This window comes from Lutjanus erythropterus, chromosome 12 (assembly GCF_056507025.1).
Source record: "Lutjanus erythropterus isolate fLutEry1 chromosome 12, fLutEry1.hap2, whole genome shotgun sequence".
NCBI lineage: Eukaryota > Metazoa > Chordata > Actinopteri > Lutjaniformes > Lutjanidae > Lutjanus > Lutjanus erythropterus.
In genome coordinates, this window is record NC_139328.1 from 24,618,519 (window position 1) to 24,643,376 (window position 24,858).

The 24,858-nt window shown below is 38.6% G+C and overlaps 2 protein-coding genes across 3 annotated transcripts in view; both read right to left on the reverse strand.

The window, feature by feature from the left end:
- Positions 1-18,754, reverse strand: part of LOC146318049 (enhancer of polycomb homolog 1-like) — a 37,328-nt gene extending 18,574 nt beyond the window's left edge. Inside the window, exons 1-3 of one of the 2 annotated variants that reach the window (XM_084731458.1) lie at positions 18,432-18,754; positions 14,031-14,120; positions 317-476 (exon numbers count right to left, since the gene is read on the reverse strand). In XM_084731458.1, coding sequence (XP_084587584.1) covers positions 317-416 — 100 coding nt within the window. In that variant the 5' untranslated portion in view covers positions 417-476; positions 14,031-14,120; positions 18,432-18,754. Of the gene's footprint in view, positions 1-316; positions 477-11,184; positions 11,645-14,030; positions 14,121-18,431 lie in introns of those variants that run through there. The other variant, XM_084731457.1, reaches the window with a different exon arrangement.
- Positions 18,755-20,671: 1,917 nt separating this feature from the next.
- The window catches only part of LOC146318050 (integrin beta-1-like), a 33,409-nt gene continuing 29,222 nt past the window's right edge, over positions 20,672-24,858 (reverse strand). The window contains exon 16 of the mRNA XM_084731413.1: positions 20,672-21,957. Coding sequence (XP_084587539.1) covers positions 21,892-21,957 — 66 coding nt within the window. The 3' untranslated portion in view covers positions 20,672-21,891. The remainder of the gene's footprint in view (positions 21,958-24,858) is intronic.

The window sequence follows — 24,858 nt, forward strand, 5'->3', positions numbered from 1 at the left end:
ACCTTTTCTTTCAGAATTCTGTGTTAAACTCTTTTGGACTACAAAGCTAAGGTTAACGTAATGTAATTATATTATATAGGTCTGAAGTGATGCTTACAAACAAAATGCTTCAAAAAAGGTACACTAATGTGGAATATTCAACTAATTGCCACTTAATTTTGATCAACAGCCCCCAAGTGTTATTCACTGCGTTCAAAATAATTGAAGGAAACACCATTACAACCTAATGAATGAGCTGAGGTTCCTAATCTACTACATTTAACTCATTTTCTCTGCTTTCTGCATCAAATATTTGCCATTAGAGAGACCCACTTACGCTGTATGTGAATTAGCTGCTTTGGCATCTTGTAGTCTCCAGGGTAGAGGGATTCGTAGTAGGTGATGTTGCTCTCTGCCTCGGGGACCGGGATGACCATGTTGTCCCGCTTCTCACCATATACCTGCTGCGCTGAGATGGCTCGCTGGAGATGGTGTTCCTACAAGACAGACAGACTGAGGTGTGACACTTGACCAATTACACTGGATATGTTTTTTACTAGAGATTATATCAAAACTGTGGAGTTCAATACCATACAAACAAAATTACTTCAATGCAATGCAATGTCTTGTTTTTACAGCTTAGTTCAGTCAGACACAATTGCACCAAAGAATGAACCAATGATAGAAAATAGTTGCGTTTATCTTTGCTCTCAAACAATCCAGGCAGCAAAAAACAACTAAGCTCATCAGTATTTATACTGACCAATAAGTAATGAGAAAATGCAGTCCAGAGAGGCAAAAGTAGGTTTGAGGTCAACTGGAAACAGTGTCAACATTACAGAATTCATAAATGCAACAAAAGAAAGAAAAAAAACAAATCCAATTGGAATCACAGTGGTCTGTTTACATCACATGTTTGTTAAGAAAATAAATCACTATTGCTGTATGTGCCATTATTAGATTTTTTTAAACTCACAAATAGGGTTGGGTGATATGGCTTGGAAACAGATATTTTCAGGCCATGCTGCAATATGATATACATCTCGAAATACACGTTTTTCTAAAGCAACAAACTGCAAATTAGCGCTGGGCAATATGGACAAAATTAAACATCACAATATTTCTGACCAAATAACTCAACATCAATATTGCAACAATACTGGAGGGATGACTGTTGGTCCTTTCACAAAATATTAACATTATGGGATATTACTTTTATGATTACTTAATTATCATAATAGTTTCACTGGGCAAGTGAGGTGCCAGATTTAGTAGCCTGGCAAAGCATTTTACACATACAATCCTTATTGTAGAGCCCTGAACGGCAAATAATAGAAAAGCTAGCAATGTCTGCTAAAGTTCACTGCCATATCACGATATCACCACAAAATCAAAAAACGATATCTAATCTCATATCATGATATTGATAAAATATTGATATATTGCCGAGCCCTACTCCTTAATATCAATAGGCTTAAAATTCCTGTATTGATCGGGCTGAGATGTAAACCTGCACCGATGATTGGATGTCACTAGCCAGCTACAAGCCTCAAAGCTGTGAATGAGCCAGTTATTTTTAAAGCATGAATGAAACAGCTTATGCTAATCAGAGACTGCATACGTGACTGAACTAATGCTGAGCTCCATGTATCCATGTGCTGCCACAATTTCAATTAGTTAAGACTGATAATTTTCTCTAGAAGTCTACAGAAAAGTTTCAACTTTTGCAGGATATTTTTTTTAATGGCTGCCCTACAACTTAGCAGTTATTAACAGGAACGTGTTTCTATTTAAACTGTAATAAAGTGAAAGCAAACACCAACCTGTAGGCTATGACATCTAATTTTGTGGTCACAATATCCACACTAAGAGATAAGTAAACAATGAACAGCTTCAGTCTCTTAAAAAGAAAAAAAAAAAAATCAAATCTTCAGAAAGGGCCACAACAAACTTCACAATCCAAGAAGCTGTTCAAACAGGTCAGAACTACAGGCCAATTTGTGAAGCACTTGGGACCAAACAAAACATTTCCTAACTGAAACATAATATGAAGCCTGGTAAACTTTATCTTGCTGGGGGGGAATAACAATGACTCATGTAAATACAGGCTGAATGTGCACCTGCAAACTGAATTGTGGGAGGAAACTGACGATTATCCAGTTACATATTGGGCAACATTTGGCATCCAGACAACATGACAATCCATGAAAAACACAAAAAGAACAGGAACAAACAGGACTGCCAAGTGAAAACATTACAAACACTTGATGCTAAATCTAAACTGCAAAGAGAGTTTGAATCTTTTGAGTCTGAAACTAAATTATTAAAGACCTTTATCTGAACCTGCCATCCAATCACTATCACCTTAAGAACAGAAATACAGAGGTAAACTGTTTTTGTCTCCAACGCTCGTCAGTTGGCCTTATCTATCCGCCACAAGTGTGATGAGAACCTGCTGCTGCCAAGCCTGCTGAGGGGGTAATGTGCCTGGAGGAAGGCAGACAGGCTGGATGGCTGACTAACTGGTTTGCTGGCGGGCTGCTCGTCTGAACCATCCCAGTCAGTCGTAGTAGTAGAGCCTTTGGCCCAGAGTTGGGCACTGAGCCACTGGCAGGCAGTCTGTCAACAAGGCAGCGTGCTGCCGGCCTCGCACAGCCGCTCTCTGGAGGGAAGGTGTGTGTTTATTGTTTTCCCCGCGGCTGTCAGGGACACAGGGGTAGTGGGGGTGTGGGTGGGGGCCAGGGAGAGAATATCTGTGCTGAGGGAAGGTAGACTCAGTGAGTGAGTCAAAAAGAAAGTGAGTGTGTGTGTGTTTAGAAGAATAAGTGTGACACTGTGAGTAAAACGGGTCTGTTATTACTGCATTTTTCCATGGAAAGCAACTCGCTTACTGGCAAAACAACCACTACAAGTCAGTCAAGGAACAGTCACTGTTGTGTATAACATGTACAATGCCCGAGGATCATATACCACATTTGTAATAAACTCAATGCTGCATCTGAAAGTCACTGCTTATAATTCATAGGTAATCTGACCATTTATACTGGTTCCTTCTGTATCTTATCTACAACCATCCAGCTAGGGACATCGTAATAACAAAATGGACAATGGACTCAATACCAGTGAAATTCCATGATTCTCAATTCAACTGTAAAACGAATAAAATAAAATTCAGAAATTGTTTCTTTGCCCCTTGAAATAATAACAATCTGAGTTTTTAGGACTGAGGGGGCTAACAAAGCAGACTGCAAACTATTTTGATAAGCAATCCATTGTTTTGAGTTTTTTAAAGAAGAAAAGCCCACATTCTCTGATTAAATACTCTACATCTCTACAAAATCACCGTGAGGGAAACATGTCACCCATATCTATAACGTAATGGAGTGCAAGAAATCTCTGCTGCTGAACTTTGAATTTAAGTTAAGCTGCAAGTGCAAGCAGTAGTTTAAATCTACTGACATGGTGGCAGTAGAATTAAGTCCAGAAATATATAATTTCTTGTGACATCCCTATGTCAAGCACACATGCACGGTCAGCCCCAGTATGCAACTGGCCACCTGGCAGTGTTTCAGATAGACTGAAGACAAGAGTCAACTGGAGCAATACACTTCACACTGTTAAAGTTCCACAGACAAGCCATATACAGATCAAATATAACCATGAGTCTCTAATAACAGTAAATTAAACCCCTGGAAAAGCATGGTGCCTCATCACATTGATGCCAAACATCACACAAATCAAACATAACTGGAACACATGAATACCTCAGTATAAATCATTATGACAAAATCCAAAGGCTGATAAATTTTAGCTGGCTCACGGTGCATATTTGAATGAACTGACCCTACTCACAAGCTAACAACTGCACAGCTGAGCGTATCTTTACCCTAATCAATCTCTACTTACAATTATTTCCATGCAGGTGTTGGAAAGAGGGAAATATTTGCATGGATCACTCGGTAACAACTAGACGGTTTTATTCCATGCTACTGTACACTACATAGAGGACTGCACAATTACACATATATTCCATACATTTTTGTTAATTCATTTCATTTATTACTGGCTGCTTAAAGGATCAGTGTGTAGGCATCTGACAGTGACCTTGAAGATTGAAACCAATGAATGAATGAATATCCATCACCTCCCTGGCCGTAAAAAAAAAAGGTCAAAAGCCGTCCCTGGACTCCATTTTGGGCTAAAAACATGTGAACTTCATGAAAGAGGATCTGCTCCCTATCTAGATATAAATGACTCATTCTAATGTATTGAAAACATGATTCTTATATTCAGGTTATTATACACTAATGAAATATACTAATTACTTCCAAATTCTGCTAATAAATCCCACAAAATCTAACACAGTGTTGCATTACGTTTAAGCAATTCTAAATTGTAATTCAGTCTGCTTTAACAGAACAGCACAACATAGCATTAGACATGTCTCAACATTATCATTATCTAAAGGCAAATTCAGAACAATTTGTTTGGTGGTCAGGTAGTGTGTGGGCCTCGGCCACGCAGCCCCATTATATCGGTTTATTTTCTACTTTAACATTTATATAAGATGGTTTTATAGGTCATTTCCACAGCTTTAGTGCTTAATGTCAGCAGGATTTCTGTTTTAATGCAACCTGCCCCCAGCACCACATGATCGCCAGAAGAAAAGGCTGACTACTTATTATAACGGGAACATAAGGACAGCAAACAGTTTTCACTAGGTTAAATCAGGTAAGTGTGCAGCTTCTCAGAAAGACATCCAGCAAAACTGAAGTAGACTGCTGATGAAAACGGATCAATTTGTGCTTTTATAACACTGCAGACAGGCAAGCTTTTCAATGCTGCAAGGTTTTTAACCAGAGGGTCCTTGACACTTTCACAGAAGCCTTGCAGAAGCAGTTTTCTACTGCATTCAATACAAGCTATATTAATCCATATGGTCTTAACTTGTTCATTATTTCATGCAATACACTGCATTTAGAGTAGAAACACAGCTTTCCTACACACCAAGACTGACACCATCATGATTGGGGGTGCACAATATGGATTTTTTTTTAGCCAATACCAGTAACTGCTTCTAATGAATGATAAGATAATGGCCATTTCACATGTTTGCATTTTACAAAGTTCATATAACTTGTAGTGTATAAACAGCTGAGGGTAAGAAAGGCAAATATATAGCAAGTTAAGATGGATGATTTAATATTTCATTACTCTGACTAGGGCTGAGCTATATGGACAAAATCAAATACCACAATAATTTTGACCAGACATTCTGCAATGAATATTTTAACACTTTTTTTAAGGATTATTGGTGTTATTAACATGAGATTTCTGTAATAATAATAATAACCAGTAATGTGTATATAATAACTAAGTGGGTAAAGACAAATAATAGAACAGGTACAACCATCTAATAAGATAAAAAAAAATCCAATCACTTCACTGTAATGCAATGAAAAACCGGGAAATGACAAAACTTGGGCCATATCACAAGATCCAAAATGTAAGACAATACATAGCTTTGACCTTACCTAATCTAACTGATTAGGAAGCATTCTGCCTATGAATTCAACCCACATGTTATAGCTCATACCTGTTGGCTAAAATTTAATTATCAGAATAATAATCATATTTATATTCACTCTCATTAGATAAAACTGTGGTTATACACAAACATAATATTACTACATTTTCAAATAAGCATCTAGTTTGTGAAAGTCTAATTTGAAGGTTTTAATCAGCATTTGTTTTACTGATTGACTCAACAGTTTAAAACACTAAGTACTTCATCACAATATAAAAACAATATTGAATTATGACTCATTTTCTTTCTGGAAAAATCTAAAAAATAAAAGAGGATGCTATCTGGCAAAGGTGCAGAAAAGTAAACTTTATTAACCTGACCTTCAGTATACCATCATGCTGTCTGTAGTCATCTGTAACTTTCTCAGTCTACTGTATTAAATCTATTTTATTGTGTCCCTGAGCACTGTGTTCATCAACACCATTTGGACTTTTGGGGCTAACGACTTTCTACACAGCCCGTTATACCCGAGGCAAGTGATTGTAATTTACATTTATAGCGCCATGTGCTCTGCCGATCTGTTCTGAGGATGTAGCTGCTCCCTTAGCTGAGGAAGTTGCTGTGGACAGGCCTTTCGCTTTTACTCACAGCGCTTCCCTAAGGCTTCTGCAATAGCAACGGAAAACTTTTGCACATTTAACCTATTCGTAGTGTTTGCTGTGACCCCCTCTGTGCATGTACGCTTGCATAACCTTCATGTTGCTATCTGATTCCCACTGAATCATTCCCCCAGCGAACATCTGAACCCCCGCCTTGACTTCCTCGGGCCGCTCCACAATGAGGGAAAAACTCATAAAATCAAACGGCCTTGAGCAAAAACACGTCGGCTGCCAAACCTAATCAAGCAATGTGTTTGTTTACTTTCCCGGCCATGGCTATTTGCCTGAGAATAAATAGACTCAGATTGAGGTGAACAGTCAGAATACAGAGCATTAGCTGGTGCCCTCACACACAATTTTTCTCTCGGCCTGCCTTTCTCACACATACACATAGGAGTCCAGAAATAGCCTTCTAAAATGACCACATCGATCACTGTCAAGTCTGCTAAGGCAGCCAGAGCCTTCTCCACCTACACCAGTCTCGCCTCTGACAGCTACTGTCCCAGACACTGTAAATGCCACTTAACATGATGGACAGCCGCAGGGGACGGTTGGGTAGGGCTGTCGAGGGATGCATATAGCTACAGTACAAAGCAGTTTTATGCACTGCGTGGGAGAGGATGGTTCTTAACACCCGGCGTAAGTGGGGTGGGAAATTAACAGCAGCTATCAGACTGCGGTTTTGGCTGTGGCTTGATTCTGACTCTGCCTGGGAGTTCGTAAAGTAAGTGTCCATGCATTGAGAAACTTTCCATTCTTCAAATTATTATGGCTGGTAAAATAACACAAAAGCAGTGTAATATTTTTTTCTGACTTGAACACAGGCCTGCTATTGCATAATAATGCAGCAAAACCAATTAATCACTAACAAAGAATGCACATAGTCTCTGTGGGTCAATGACTGGAAAATTCCTAAATTCACTGGTTGTTCTGAGAAATCACTCCAGCTGAGGCTTGCCATGCTGGCAAACTTGCTGCCGAGTTGGATTCAAGAACTGGCCTGGAGGCTGGTGTTAATTTCCCACGCTGCCCACATACATGTCAACACAAAACTTTTAAAAGTGAAAGGAAAAAAGGGGGGAAACAGCTGACAAAGGCAACTTTCATTTTCAAAGCGTGTAGGCTGCACAGACTTTGGACAGGTGACATGCCCCACATTCCCACCCGGAAAGGTCACACAGTGAGAATCTGGTGGCCTGCCAAAGTGTGTTTGTCTGTTAGTGTGTGTGTGTGTGTGTGTGTGTGTGTGTGTGTGTGTGTGTGTGTGTGTGTGTGTGTGTTTGTGTAAGAGAGTACAAGAACTGGATCTGGCAAAGAGGCAAACACAACAGACGACTGTGGGTTCCCACCAGGGCCGCAGACACTGACCTCACTTTCACCCAAACGTAAACACAAGACCAAGTGTCTGGCCCAAAACAAACAAGCTGCACGTGCTGAGGGAGTTTCGCTGATGACGGCTCTACTGTCAAGCCACGCTACATACACGCACACCGCCTAAAATTACAAAACCACATGCTGGACTGAGCAAATTTTTTAGAAAGCCAAGTCCAGCAGTGACAGAGAAGGAGTGTGTAGTCTTGTGCTCACCAAATTGCTCAAATGAGCAGCGCTAAATGTGGCGTACAGAAAGGCCTTAACCTACAAGTTCAACAGCTGATTGTTAAAAGCTCTTCATTAGCAGAGAGAAGTGCAGGAACACCACACATTCACCCTGCAGACCACTGAGCATTGAGTAGGTAGTCGATGTGGTTGAGGTGGTGGTGAGCTCAGTGGGTCAAGCATATCTCCAAAAAATACCAGAACTGTTCCCTCTGCAGACCAAAGAGTGAAGAATCTGGGATACAAATCCTAATGCAAGCCCACAAAACTAAAATTACATGCACTTTTACAGTGCTCAACAGTAAGGACTGCCTGCTTGCCTGAGGGCAGGTAAAATGCTGTCTGACTAGTAAATCTAGAAACTGAGCACAAAATCCTTTTTTCAGTCTCTAAAATAGAGATTTCCCACCTTTTTCTATTAATTGAAAGGGATGTAACAAGATAATGAGTATTGCCATGAAAAAACCCTCAATACGGTTTTGAACCACAATATCTACCATGATATTACATGGTTAGTTTATCATTTTATAAAAGCACTGCTAGTAACTGATGCACCGTTTTTATTTTGCATTTGAGCATATATAGTTCAAACATTCATTGCCAAAGACAATTCGTTCCAATTTTTTGCACATACAAATTTTCTATGAACAAAACTGTTGTAAAAAGATTATTTAGGCTAACCAAGGACATTTTTCCAGTCATTTTTCATTTGTTTTTTAATCTTGTGATAAATATATTGTGGAATTTCTTACCATGGTAATACTGTACCATTAGATTTTGCTATTGCTGCATCCCTAGTTTATCATCAAAACTTAATATCTGGATTTTGGGCTGACAAACAAGACATAACCTTAGACAATGAGACAGTAGGATGGACATATTTCATATTTTTCTGGCATTTTATCAACTTTACAGTCCTAGAATAAACATGACAATTAATTAAGTATGTTGTTTAACAACCCCTAATAAAACAATTTGTACAGGGACAAGTAAAAGTTGACTTTGGGCAAGTTTATTTGTGACTACACAGACATTGAACCCTCACTTACAGTACAATAAGTGACACCACCATGCTTTAAGTGCTGATGGAGAGCATGAGTTACAGTCTCTACCAACAATGACTCAAAGCACATTCCCATCCAACACCTGGTGTAGATTCACAACAGACAGCTCCAAACACTGCGCGGTTGGCATGCCGCAGGCCTTGGCCTACCTCTTATGATAATATGACTATTACATAACCAAGCACTCCAGCTGAGCAGAGCACAGACTTTGAAGTGACAGCAGCCCCCTACTCCTCCTCCCGCTGCTGCCCTGATCTCCTCCTGAGCGCCACGTGCCGCTGGTCTGCCAGCCTGCTGTGCCATCTGACACACTGAACCCCTGACACCCAGCCTCCACAAGAGCAGGGAGACTGCTGCAACATACTTTCAGAGAATAATAACAGTATCCACCACAGATGCCTGTAGTGATATTCCCCATTTACTTGCCCTTATATTTAGACATCCGTCAAGACTGCTGGTTCAGCTAGAAAACACTGATATCTTGCTCAGGGGACCCAGAATAAGGGCTGTTGCCTAATAATCAGCAAGAAAAGAATGGAGGCACAAACAGTAAAACTCCCCAAGGATGCATATAGTTTATAAACCACCCCCTTCATCCAACAGACAACCACAACACCCACCCTGTGGGAGGCAGCATGGACCGAGAGCAGGTATCAAATGTTGTTTAACTACCTGACTCAGTGGCTAGTGCATCCCTGAATCTCACCCGAAAATATCACACTCTCAGGCCAATGAAATTGTCAGTACTTTTAGGAAGGAATGTAAATACACCAAAAAATCCTGTTATGATAATACCACAATAAAAAAGTCCATGATACAACATGACCCATGCTAATTATTACAATATCAAAAAACAAAGAAAAACGAGGATTTGAAAAAAAAAGTGACGTGAACTAGTGCTGCAACTAACCATTATTTTCATCCCTGCTTAGCTGATTAGTTGTTTGGTCAAATAAATGTCAGAAAATGGTGAAAAATGTTGCTTAGTGTTTCCCAGAGCCCAAGATGTCCTCAAATGTCTTGTTGTTTCCACAAACCAAAGATGTTCAGTTTACTCAAGGAGTAAAGAAACAATAAAATATTCACATTTAAGAAGCTCAAATCAAAGCATTTTGACTGTTTTCTTAAAACATTACCCAAAATGATTATCAAGAGTTGGTGATTACTTTAATGATCATTTCATTATCAAATAATCATTGCAGCTGTCCTTTCATGATATAAAAATAAAATAAACATGTAACATCACGGTCGATACTGTCACAAACTGGTAACAGAGAAATTTTAATAGCATAATCATGATACTTGAGATATCCACCTAAGGAACAAACAAGTATCTGGCAGTGCTTTTCAGGGTTTAATTGCAAAATTCAAAAACACTAGAGTATTTGGTTTGCAGATGGGAATTAATGTCCTTATCTGGAAAATCAAATGTCAACACTAGGAAACCAGGGAGATAGTTATTACAGTGACAACAGCTAATCTGAAAAACCATCATGTCCCTTAAATGAGGTTAATATGTGAAGAGAAATCTCTGCAGGTTAGTGTTGCAAGAATGGGAGATTTAATAACAAACCTTTGTGACAGCTTCACAAACAGCATTAACCCAGAGCATCTACTGTTCAAACAGTGGTTTTAGTTGTTGCTATAAACAAATGATAACAGCTGCATTAAATATACAGTGAATGATCACAAGCACAGCCACCATATAAATAAGCATGAAAGGCTGTATCATATGAAGACAGTATCATGGCATGACAAAGTGGTAACAGCCAACTGCGAGAACCTGCACTAAAGCAAATGAAGTAGAAATCATGTCAACACACACACACACAATGATGTGAGCAAAGACACACAAAACAAAACACACACCACGGTATCCTGTTCAAGATGACCAGACTGAGTTTTTCCTTAAATGCATGGCAGCAGTGTTGACATTTCTGTCTGGTAGTAGCACAGATGCCACATATAATCTGAAATCACTAGCTCCCCCTTGCCCTGGTCCTTTGCAATTACGCCAACACAAGGCCCCATCCTGACAGACGATACAAAATGTCGGAATTGCTGAAGTCACATGACTCCTTTGTACTCCGAAAACCACCTCACGCACAAATAAGCCGGCAAAACCCGGCACTTTTATCCAATAATGACACAATGTATCCCCGCTTCACCCAAACCCTCGTCCAAGTCCCAAATAAAAGCCGTTTGCAACAGATAACCGTCGTGTTTCTCCTGAGAAAATTGGCGGCCATTTTGTGAATGCTGGCGCAGAAAAAAAGAGGGACGCCTGTGATCATTTGAAAATAAAAAAATAAACCAAACATATATTTTCACAAATTTTCGGACGGTTAAAGCATACCGATTCCTCTTCTTTCTCCATCCCCGTTGGCATCTGCGGCACGGCCCGGTTAATGGATGCATATTCGTGTAGGTCGGGTAAATCCTCACAACGGAAGACGGGTAGTGGCTTGGAAGCGTCCAGCGCCCGTGCCCGAAACGACAATTTACTCATTTTTCACAATTCGAGATGCAATATAAATCTATCGGATCTCCTAATATTAACAACGGTACCGAGTAGAGCTTTCATGGATGTTTCTGTGCGGTTATATCTATTCTAACGTTCGAATGGTTGTAGCTTGTATTTAGGGCGTCGCCAACGGAGCCGGGGGAAGGCCCGGATCTTGGTCGCTCTCTCTCGGACTGTTTTTTTCCGACGCTCCGCTCCCTATCGTTGGTTCAGTGCGCCATGGACAACATGGCGGACATTTAAAACTCTTTTGCTCTGTTTCGCTCGGAGCGGTCCAACCCCCAGTTCGCGGACCGACCATTCCCACACGATCCCGAGCGCTTGCGCGTTGCGGGGGTGGGGGGAAGGGGGCATTTCTTGCAAACTAACTCCTCTCCACACATACACACATAAATTATTGAGATAAACATTAGGCATGGCCGAAATATAGATTGAGAAAATTAAATAAATAACTAAATAATGAATGATACATTAATTAGACATAAATAAAATACAAAAATAACTACATAAAAAAAGAAAAATAGACAAATAACTAATATTCCAATTACTTTATGAAAAATAATAATATAAGCCAAATTCTTGCAAACTAACTCTTCTCCACACATATGCATAACTTATTGAAATAAACAACAGACATGGTCGAGATATAGATTGAGAAAATTAAATTAATAACGAAATAATGGATTTTATATATTAATGAAACAAACAAAATAAAAAAACAACAACAAATAACTAATATCCAATTATTATATATATACACAATATAAGCCAAATTCTTGCAACTAATTTCTCACCATACATACACACACACATTAATTATTGAAATAATCATTATGCAAGCTGAAATAATCTTGAGAAAATATAATTAATAACTTAATAATGGATATGTTATTGAAATAGATTCAAAGCAATATAATCCATAAAATTCCATAAAATACACAAATAACTTCTATTCAGTTAAAAGATGAAATTTAACAAATAGGCCAAAATAGTTTAAATAATTTAAATGAAGAAAAGTGATTCATGTGGGAATAATTGTGCAATATGCCTGTTTCACAGGCATCAATAATGCATTGATTTATTTATAATGCACATTTCAACCAATCAATACTATTATTTGTAATGTTCTCACATCTTAACACTTAATTCAGAATATTTTTTATGTTTGTTGTTTATATACACTGTTGTGTATGTGTGTGCGTGCGTGCATGCATATATATATATATAGAGTAGAGACTAGTATACATATTTTTACATGACAAATCTTTTTTGTTAGCTATATATTGTGATATAATGCACTTTCAAAAAAGATTTCTTGTCCATTTTCTATTGTATTATACTTTAGTATGCTTATTAGGCTGCAAGATGTGGTTATAAAAAGTCATATTGTGATTATTTTGACAGATACTACGATTGGATTCACAACTAGTGGGAATGATCATTTTTGCATTACAGTTTTCACTGGAAAAAAACTACTGATATTATGATAAGGTGACATTTGTTGGGGTCTGTACCAAACAAACATGTTTTCTTACATTTGGAGATGTAGGCCAGGACATCTATGTAGTACTACATTATAGTGCTGTTTTGTCACACATTTTTCCTTTATCAAAAAAATTACAGCTTCTCTGATTAGCAGCAGTAATCAGTTATCCAAAACTTGGTGATGCTTATTCATAATTATTACGTGTCCTGTCTACATTTTAATAATAAATAGCCATATCCATGTTAGTTTTTACCAGACCTTTCAAATCATGAGAAATCAAAGCTCATTTGTACAGCTTTATTCTGTTGTACATTTCCTTTTACTGATGATACAGTGACATCATAAATGATTGTTATCATTGCTGATGCCTGGTTTAATTCAACAGGTTACCCTCAGGAAATACAGTGTGACCACCCTAAAACCTAGCAATAAAGAAATGCCTCAAACAACTCACTCAAAATCTCCAGATAATACATATATATATTTTTTTTTTTATTATTAAAAAACTTTTCTCACTTCTAGTCCCAAAAATACAACCGTATTCTAAAGATTTCTTTTATGGTTGTTGGTTTTATGCTTTGGTGCAGAAACAAATGCCTTCACAGAGGTAAGAGTTATAACATTCCTCATTACCCACTGCAGGTCAACACCTAAAATACCACAGAAGTAATGGTTCCAGCTAACAGACCAGAGAGAACTACTTTAGCTCCACTGAACCTTATCTAGCACTGGTGAGCATATAATAGCCCACTTAAAAAAAAACAAAAAAACATGTTTATCCCAGGTGAAAAGCTTCATGGCAACATGTTCACCACCAGAACAATGTTGCCCTCTTCTGGCCTGACAGGCAAAGGACCTGACTTTCAGGACACCAACATGAAATACAGAGAGACACTGCACACACCGTTTCCTGAACACTGTATCCAAATCATTATACAGCTCTTTGAGTCTAAATATTCATTTCGGCTAACTCCTGCAGAGTCAAATCCACATCTCACTGAACTGAATGCACCAAGGGTGGGTGGTGGTGGTGGGGGGGGTTGAGATTAGCTTTTGCCATGACCCCATGGATTTGGGGAAACTGATGGGGCCCTGCTTAGTGTGCTTCACAACAAGAGCCAAACACATTTAGAGTGTTAACGAATCTTTGTCAAGGTCAGAATAATATTTTACAGTCATTAAAACACCTTACCTGTTGATGACATTGGGTTTAGCCGGGGTCCACCCAGAGGAAGTGAGGTACTCTTTGCATTGTTAAATCCACTGACGCCATCATGAGAGCCTGAGGGCCAATTAACAAGAGCAACAAGGACATTTAGCCAAAATTCTCGACTCGACAGTCCACAGGAACACAACGTTTTAAAAAGAAAAACATTTTAAAGGAAAAAATAAAACTAAGTGGCATACAAGTCAGATTAAAAAAGAAACTCAAACAAGATTTTTCACTTGTTAATTAAAAAGAGGGTTAGGAGAGGGTTGTCTGGGCGGAACAAAGAAACAAACATTTGTCCACCACCTGACCATAATTGCCAGCGGTGCTTCCTGCTAGTCTGCCCTCCACACCTGACTGTGTTCATGGGTATTGGCAAAGGAAATTTGATCAAATAGTGAATTCGTATTTAGCAGATTTATTTGCAACCTCCAGACAGTGGCTTCATCATCACTCAAATGTTCACCTTTTTTGACATCAACAAATACTTAAGTTGATGTCAAAATACCTGCAAAACTAATGACATTCCCAACAGCTGCACCTGTGTGTTAACTGCTAATTTGTTAAAGCTGGCATGCTAAAACACCTGCCCAAATGTTAATGTCAGCCAGCTAACATGCCCACAATGTCCATGCTAACACGAGCTGCTGAGTTGTTATCTGTCATATATACAGGAACATGGTGGACGAGAGTAAATGTATGGTTGATAACTTTTTTATCAATTCACAAATTGCATATTAATATTTGGTCACATTGTTTCTAATATAATATTAGGTTGTAACCGTTAGCCTTCAGATCAATTCAGCATATAATTACCGTACTCTACTTTTAGTAGAATCCATGTCGTTTCCACACTACCTACGTACCTACACCACCAACCTAAACACATGAACACACCGAAGTTGGAATAACAACTCCCCATCTTAGAAACTAGGACCATTTGAGGAGCATGTGAATGCACCATAAGTACAGCCTCACAGAGTAGTTACACCGTTTAGGCAATTAGATGAAGCCCCAGCTAGCCGTCAGCTACCTTAGATTAACTGGTGTCAATTTAGTGACTATTACAAGATTACCTAGCGTAGTTGCTGAGGAAGAGGAAAAGAGCGAAGAAAATGTTGAGAAAGACTGTGTGGTATAAAAGAACAGCACTTCTGCAATTTGAAATAATTTTGGATTCAGCAGATAAACGTGTCACAAACACAGGTACTGTGTTAACCAGTTGTAACAACTTCCCGAAACAAGTTTTTGAACACACACTCCAAAGTCCAATATTTGTTTATTTAACACAAGCCATATCATCGTAATGTAAGAAAGCGGCCACTTGCAGTGCACCTGAATGCCACTAGAGGTCTCTGTATCTGAGGTTCAAGTGAAACCTGAGACTCTGTACATGTGTTTTCTAACAAATCAACTATAGCCTGTCTCCAGAGGAATTTCCACTGCATGGTACGGCTCAGCTTGACTCTACTCGTTTTTGGTACCAGGTGCTTTTCTCATATTCATTGTCCACTGCAGCAGTACTCCCTCAATGTATACATAGTGACACTGCATCAAACTGTCATGACATAATCTCCAATGCAGCAAAACAACAGGAACAATAGAGGACATCAAGGGGATGGACTTGAACTGTGACTCTGGTCGCTTGGTGTCACGCAAGTGATTATTCTAGTCGTTATTCTCTGACCAGTCAGTGTTATGCAGTGTGTTCACTCCACCTTTCAGTATCAGCTTAGCTCACTGGGAACCCGAACTGAAACAATACCAAAAACCTACCCGGTACTATCCACAACTTTTTCAAATGGAAAACCAAAAAAAAAAAAAGAGCAATTCCAAGCAAACAAGTCGAGCTGTGCTAAGCAGTGGAAATGAGGCAACAGTGAGTGCTCACTCTGACCGAGCATGAATCAAATTCATGTGCATTTATTATAAGGAAGAACTTCTACTATGCAAAGCAGTATTGTAATCATGAGCACTGAGGCAAATGAAACCCTAGGGTTATAATTTGTATTTGAATATTGATCTGTTGGATCGACATAACTTGGCTGTATTCATTTAGGAGGAAGCTACTTACTGATTATATGATACTTTTGTCCCATTTTAGCCTGTTGTTTCCTACAAATGTCTTATCATCCTAGTCCTACTTGTGATACATTATCAATACAGTATCAGCAACTGTGATGTACACTTTTTTTTTTTTACTTGACATTGAGCTCATTGCTATGAGGTTATGGTGTGTGTGATCCTGTGTATTAAAAACACTAAGAATCAACATCACAGCTAAATTATTTATAACTGGTAGCGCTATTTTAGAGGTTTGTTTGCTCCTTCAGTTACACTATTATTAAATAAATTAATTAAATTGTAGATGAAAGCAGTGAAATATTCATTAATGAGTATATAATTATCAGCCTAACTATTAATTAGAAAAAAGGAAACCATTTGTCTGTGGTCAGCACCTCTGTTCCCTGTGCAAAAGTGAGCAAAGCTAAGGGGAAATATTTTAGTCTTTGGTTACCGTTTGTGACCTTGAGAGCTAATCATCTAAAAATGTACATACTAAAAGACCATCACAACCTGACAAACAGTCCTCTCATACCTCACATACTTTGTGCTAGCCTACAGATGTCCCATGAAGGAGGGGTTTGTCCTCGAATACACAAAGAGTTTACACAATCACAGGAAACTCGATTTATTGTACTTTTTCTATTTTTCACAGCGTATGTGGTTGACCTGATGTGGTCAACACAACCCATCTGGCATTCTACACAGGCTTTTTAAGGAATTATTAACAGAGTCAGCAACTACACCCACTGCTAGTCACCATGAGGCAGCTCTGAAAACTTCTTTAAAGGAAGGAAGCAAAATCAGCTACTATAGTCTTCAACCCTTTTTGAGCCCATGTAGGGGGAGGTGGGTGTTTGTCTGAATGGAACTAATGTGGGCATTTCATTATTTGCCCCTTAAAAAAAATCCCTGCTCAGGGGACAGCATTTACAACAGATGGACAGCCAATGATTGCTGTTCTATAGTTGTGCACAAAAACGTTATAAGCACAAGTGTCACTTTCTTAATATGTCACCACACAAATTTGCCTTACTGATGCAGATCTTTGAACTTCTGTCAATTATTTGATTGATTAGGCTGGTTGTTTGGTCTACAAAATGTCAAAAAATGTCAAAAAATGGTTTGAATGGTCGATCACCATTTAGATGATGTATTCAAATGTCTTGTTTTGTCCATAACTCAAAGATATTCAATTTACTGTCATAAAGGAGTAAAGAAACCAGAAAGTATTTACATTTAAGAGGCCGACATCAGAGAATTAACTTTTTTTCCCTTTAAAAATATTACTCAAGCCAATTAATTGATTACCAAAATAGTTGGCAACTAATTTAGCTTAATAATTAATTCATAACCAATTAATCGTTTAAGCTATACTTAAGACTGTGGTAGAACAATGGGCTGGAGGAACCTTTTAGTACCATAAAAAGTTGTACCTGGAACTAAAAGGTCTGTGCACATTGGGTGGAAATATGGCTTTTTCTCCTTCCATTTGGCATTTATGAGAGGAAATGGAAGAGTCTTTGGGTTTTGGACTGTTGGTTACAGGGAATTTGAAGGTCTGGTCTTTTGAAGTGTGATGAGCATTTTCCACATTTTTTTTTAAACAATCAAATAATCTGAAGCTGAATATGTAATACAAATAATCATGAGTTGGAGTTCTATTGATGACTGATTGATTAATCTAATGGACTATGTTGCTAATTACAAAAATTGCCAAAGTGTATCAGTAACACCTCAAAATAATCTGACCCAACCCTGATCGTGGGTTACAGGAGATAATGCAGGGGATATGAGAGATCCAGTCAGACCCATGCAGGCCAGGGCCAAGCAGTTCCCTGACAGACCACAGGGACTGCCTGGCACTGTTTAGCCACACACCCTCAGCTCATGATCCAACAATGTTACATTTAAAGACAAGATGAGAAATCCCAATATGATTTCTTGTCAGATTGTCTTTGAAGCCCTCATCTCTCCTCACGTCATCCTTCCTCTGGTGATTTCTCTCCATATCGAGCCAGATCAGGTTTCCGACATTGTAATTTTACCATTAATATAACAACCAGTGAACTAGATTTTTCTTTACCACAATGAAAAACATCCATTTTGTCTGAATCGATCGATATCACAGTCTCCTCACTTCAAGGGCTGGCAGAGTGATGAGGAACTTGTGCTTTTTAGTGCTGAATTGCATCCAGCTGACCAGCCAGGAATTTGATTGCGTGTATGAAATCATCTGATGCCAGAAACACTGTTCACGATGGGCCTTTCTGACGACCGTCGACTCAAGTTACAAAACATGACAAGAAAAATACTCACCAAGGCGACCATTCAGCACCCGTCGGGAGGTTTACAGACAGATGGTCAACATTTCTGCAAGTCAGAAGTTAGAAAAAAAAAAAAGAAACGCCAGGCAACACGACGCAGCTAGCCACAGAGGCAGACAACTAACATGAACGTTAGCCACAGCTACTTCTTCTTCTCTTTTAAAATAAGAAACAAACGGTGAGCAGACAGGAAGAGCCGCTGTCCGGTTTATATCCAGTTCGTCAAATAGCGTTTATCGCTCGATGAAAAGTCAGTGTTTTCCTGTCGATGTAAAGCAGGCTGAAACTAGAGAGGTGGCAACCAAAGTGCTACTGTTGGGGGTTAACAACTTTGCTGTAAAACACGGCCTCTGATTGGACGGCCGAGGCCACCAATCACCTGTGGAGAGCCCTGGGCTCGTGGCGTCACGCTCCACTGGGGATGGAGCGAAACGTGATTGGCTGACGGTGTCACGATGAAGTCCGAGCTTTAGCTTTTAGCTGGTTTTTATGCTCGACTAAAGTCGTATTTTCACATCTGTTTGTCTGTTGTTTGGAGCCTAGACTTAAATTTACACTTGAACCTCCTTTTCTAACTAATTTTACCACACACGGATTCCTCTTTATGTGAATTTACGCGTTTTACGATGAAAATGGGCGTGTAAAACACATCGACGGACCACCTCAAAATGTGCATGACAAATATCACTCCAGTCTCAGTATAGTGTTATGTTGGTGATTTCAGTTTATGTAGAGTCAGCTGGATTAAATATGAGCAAAATAATGTTACAAGGTTTTCTTCAAGCTTGTTATATAAAGAGAAACTCATCACAACACAAAGCTTTCTAATGTGTTCCTGTTTTGAGATTGACTACTAATACGACTTAAAGGAACAGTTCACCCTCAAATCAAAAATACATTTTCCTCCTTAGTTTTGATGTGGGTTGCTGAGCCTTGGAGATATCAACCATAGAGATGTTTGCCGTCTCACCAATATAATGGTACAAGATGGTGACTTGTGGTGCTCAACGCACCAAAAAGTACATATAAAAAAGTCAACATTAGTGTCTCTTCTGAGAAACCATGACCCAGTTACAGAAGATAATCCACAGATCTTGTTGTACAAAGTTTGATGCTGGAACTATTTTTTTTTCTTCCACTCCAACTGTAACGCTGCACAGAGGGAAGCATGCATCTACTCATGGAGGAGAGGCTTGTGCTCATGACAGCATGGGATGGAAACATCATTGGTGGACTCCTGAACAGAGCCGTCATGGTAGCACCAGAACACCCTAAAAACATGGCGTTTCATCTTGATGGGCGTGATTTAACCTGATGCAGTAGTGGCATTACAATTAGGCATGAGGTCTCTTGTATGTTGAGCCGTGGAGATAAGGCAAAGATTAAGTTCAACAACTTTTTAGATCATGGTTTTGTTACCTTGTTCAAAAAGTGACAATGAGAGCCAATGAGAACACGCATCAGGCGCCTAACACTCTGTGTGACACAGGTCATAAAGCACCGCCCCCCGGTTAAATGCCAAGTTTTTAGGGCATTCCCATTAACATGACTGAGTTATGTAGTGTAGTGATATGGTTGGTGGGTGCAGTTCGGAGTCATGATTTCTAGAAAGAAACCTTGTTGTTGAGTTTTTCAAATATATTTTTGTTTGTTTGTTTTGAGTAACCCAAGCAGAGTGCCATTTAGTTTCTTTATATTCGAGAGAAGACAGACGTCTCCATGGCAGATATCTCCAAAACTTAGCAAATCACAACAAAACAATCTAGATGAAAAATAGCACTACAGATATGAAGAAAAAACATGGAATTTTGGGGTGAACTGTCCTTTGCCATGCTCCAATTAAAACATGAATAATTGCATGAAAATTTAGCAAACTTTCTACATCATGCTACTTGTAAACAACATCATTTGAAAATATTGCCAGGAATTTGACAAATTATTTAGAGACAGACATAAACAAATACAAAATTATTCTCCTGACAATTCATCTGGTTGACTAACTGGCAGTTTCCACCGCTTCCATTTGTCAAGATGAGGAAGGCACAAATCAGTAACCAGTTTTGCCATTTTGTCCTGAGCTGTGTTGAAGGACAAAAGCAGATACTGTCCAGTAATTGTTCACATACCAACATTAAAAACAGGCATAAGGCTAGCTATGGAGACAAACTGAACACACCAGTGAGTAGAAGCACGAATATACAAAACAGTAATTACACAATATTTTTTACAATATAGGGGTAAAATTGTTTTCCATGTTTATTCAATAAATAATTTCAGAAATACAGAATTGCAAATGTGAATGTTTTGAAATTAAAAAAGGCACTTAAAAACAATGGTGATAGGTGTAACCTTTTTTCTTTACAAAACCCCCCAAATTCTAGAGATCTAGAGTTCATTCCCTTACCTTATCTTTAAGACTAAATGACAATCTCACCATTTATTTTCAGTAAAAAAAAAAAAAAAGTTTGATCGAGGCACCACGAAAGAGTCGGGTGGAATTACTGACTTGTAGAAAAAAGTGGCACTCTTCTCCAAATTCATATCCTACAAATAAAAACAAGGCATTTCAATATAAGCAAATTTAGTAGATAAGGCAGGTTTACGTGTATTTGGCATTGCTGTGAAGAATTCTTATTAAGGACCTGAGTTGGCTTTAAATTAAGCAAGTAAAACCTGGAGCCAAGCAGTAACATGACTGTACACTGATGTCCTTTACTCTAGAAAGATTTTTTCTAGACAAAGCTACATTTAAATTGATTGTTCCAATGGATTAAGTCACTCAAAAAAACATACAAACGCCTTCAGTCCTCTTCTGTGAATACAAATATGGCTTAACACAGAAACCAAAACATACTGTACACATTTCATTGCTACCACACTGCTACATTTGAAGAGTTTCAATCCAGAGACGTTAGAAAAGAGTCAAAATGACTACAGACACTATGAGACCTTTGCTCAGACAGCAAATCAATCTTAAGACCTTTGAAACACTGATTGGCTGACAGATTGCCACCCTCTCAACCTTGTACACATGGTTATTTGGAAAGGAGCTCTTCATTTGTCGCCCATTGTCAACATCCAATCAACCGTCAACAAAACACTGATGGCTTGATGGTACTAATAAAAAAGGCACAGCTAGGCTTTTTGTTACCTTGCCAGTCCTGTGGCGGAATAATTACAAATCTGTTCAACACATTCTCTCAAGTTCAAAAAACAAAACAAAACCCCACATTTATAAAACAGACTGTACACAATTCAGATGATGCATAGAAAATAAAAACATGTTAGTAAAACAAACTGAAATAGTGGCAAAATGCTTTGCTATCATTTGGTGACTACAACAACACCAACAAACAAACAAACAGTGAGAGCATTATAAAAACCCGCCCCTCCCATCCTTTCAGCCCGTATTCTTCTCCATACAGTGTTGTCACAAAAAAGGCACAGCTCCATCATTTGCCCTCATACTTTGGATTGACGACAGTTGTTACGGCACTTTTGTAGATTGGATTCTCACCCTAAGAAACAAAGAAGAACAAAAAGTGTAAGTATAACTTAAACTGAGTGAGCAGCTTAACAAATCACAGCACTTTTCAAACTTTTTGTAATGTAACAATAGCAAAATTACACTACCAGTAACGTCAACATTTTAAAGGGATAGTTGGGATTATTTGAGGTAGCGTTAAACTGGTTACATGCCTCGCAAATATACACTATATTTAGAATATTTTCACTGCTTGACCTTGCCATCAGCCACCATTTTCTGCTCTTAATTTTATCACGCAGAATTTATTATTGCTAGACCACTGCTGTCTTGATCAGTTAGTTTGTTTCTGTTATTGTGTGACTTCAGTGTTTTAAAAGGTTAGTTAGGAGTCACTGGAGTCACACCATAACACAAACAAATGAACCGATTGACGCAGCAGTAGACCAGGAAAAAAATATCCCTTTAAAATTAGGTCTGAAGATTATAATAGCATACAAGACAAGCCAGGATTAAGCATGTGGCCACACTGTTCTCACCATCCGGCTGGAGGCAACAGTTTGGTCAAACATGTTATATTAAGTGGGATCTGACACTGTTGCCATGGTTTTAGCAACTTGAGTCTGACTGCTGCAGTCAATTGTCTGAACCACTACAATCTGCACAGAGTATTTAAATGATCTGCCCCGTGGGGGTGACACTGAAGCGGAGGTGGTTGTTACAGAACATTTTTGGTTAAGCCGGGCCCGATTATAGCCCCAAATTAGGCACCATGGACTAAATTTAGAATCGGGCCCAATTCTATCAGATCAGTTGCCATTTAATGTGCAGTTTGAGGTCACAACACCTTATTTAATTATCAATTGCTGCTGTATGTTGTAAACTGTGGTGTGTATAAACTATTGTGAGCTTGTTTTAGTGGCTTATAGTGAGGTCTTGCCTGAGACTCTGCTGTGATATAAAACTGAACCTCAAGGCAGAACAGACTGATCAGACTGCATCTTCCAGATATTTGAGGCTCCATATTTCTTTTTTCTTCTTACTTCCCTTCATGGTAGAATTACACAGAGTAACACTACCTTTCTCTCTCTTTTTTCCCACCAACAGTAAGGACGTGGTCATCTTGTTTGAATAAACTCACAGGACAAAACTGACCAGTGGTTCCATGTTTATATTCAATGTGAGCTTCACATACTGTGTGAGTATAAAGGGTGATTAAAATTTGTAGGGTGAGTTAATAACACGTACAAGATGAATAAAAATGAGGAGTCTGCACAGCTGCACAACATTTATACATGGTTAACATGACAATGCTAACTGAACAGTATATTGTCAACTTAATGTTTATATTTGAAGCATTTCTAGCCAGGCATCGCCAGACTAATTCATTAAGTTTCTGCCAGAGCAAATGAATACATGAGCTCAGCAGATTTGTCCGGTTCCCAGGCTAGAGTGTTTCATTAAAGTAGAGACAACACAAATCAGCATTCTTCAGTTCACACAGACACAAAAGCTGTCCGTTAAGTAATGGTTAACAGCTAATGACGGTAAAGAAATGTAATACCCAAGAGTCTGCTGTTTATAGTAATTAAGATGGAGGTGGATGGTGATGGAGGAGGGAGGTACGGAGCACAGCCAAGAACTGAGCTGCACCACAGTCCCCAAAATCATGTGACAGAAAGATCAGGGCAGGGAGTTTTAACTTTTAGAACACAATTAAAAAAATGTGTCTACTCTTTGAAAAGTTTTCCTCACAGTAGTGTAACTAGATCATACAGATATTCTTAAAAACCTGGACCAGTCAAATGGGCTACAGTAACTTTTATCCTGGTTTAATTTGCAAAATAGACAGTTGTTCCTCTAAATATTTTAAGTAATAGTAATGGATTTATTATATGTATAGCTGTAGCATACACTTGCTGCCCTGTGAAAAGCATGCATCTCCAAAATGTCAACTTTTCACGGAAAAAAAAGCCTGATCTCAGCTCTGTGTTTTTCAAATGGCTTATTTAGCTACAGAAGCAGGAAGAACATCCCTCATTTTATCCAATAAATTCAGATATCACCAAATTTGGAAATGCGTAGTTTTAACTTGACAATGACACATACTGCAGAAATCTAAGGAGTAGGAAAAAAAGTTAAAATAAAAACACACACCAAGGAAAAAGCCAACATTTTATACCAGCTTTAGTCACAAACAAAGATCAGCTGTGAGGAGGCATGTCAGTTTCACACCATGCAGTCACCAAACCTCTCAGTCAAAGAGCAGAACTGTACTCTGCAAAGAGAAAAGCACATGCAGGTGCACAAGGCCAACAGGTGATACAACCTTTGACCGAAAGAGCAGCGGCTTTATTCCCATAGCTGGGATTCTGGAACTGGTTAATGGGACTCTTGTAAATTGGATTCCCTTGCTAACATGGAGAAGGGAAAGATGGAAAAGTAAAAACAGAGGAAAAAGAAATGAAGAGAAGCAGGAAAAAGCAGTATAAAATGGACAGACACAAAAGTCTCAAGAAAATATTGAGCACAGAGCAGAAAAGGCCCCCAATGTTTTTTTTCTCCCTTTAAAAAAAAAAAAAAAAAATCACTGACATGCTATTAATGATTTGATCATGTGTAATGGCAGGTAGGGATGGGTGCTGAGAACCGGTACCAGTTACAGACTGGTCATAACCAAAATATTGATAAGTTCCTGAATAAACAATACTGCTTTCATTATTTATGTAACATCATATAAACAGCTTACAGGACTAAGCGTTCAGTGTGGGCTCACTTTACCAAATTTAATTATTTTTTTTTAAACGCAGCTAACAGAAGTCACTAAGGAAACAATTGAAGTTTTTATTATTGCAAAAAAGTAATAATAAATTAACTTAAATCTTTTAACATCCTTTCATGTAATGTCAGTTTTTGCATCTTTATCAATAAAGTT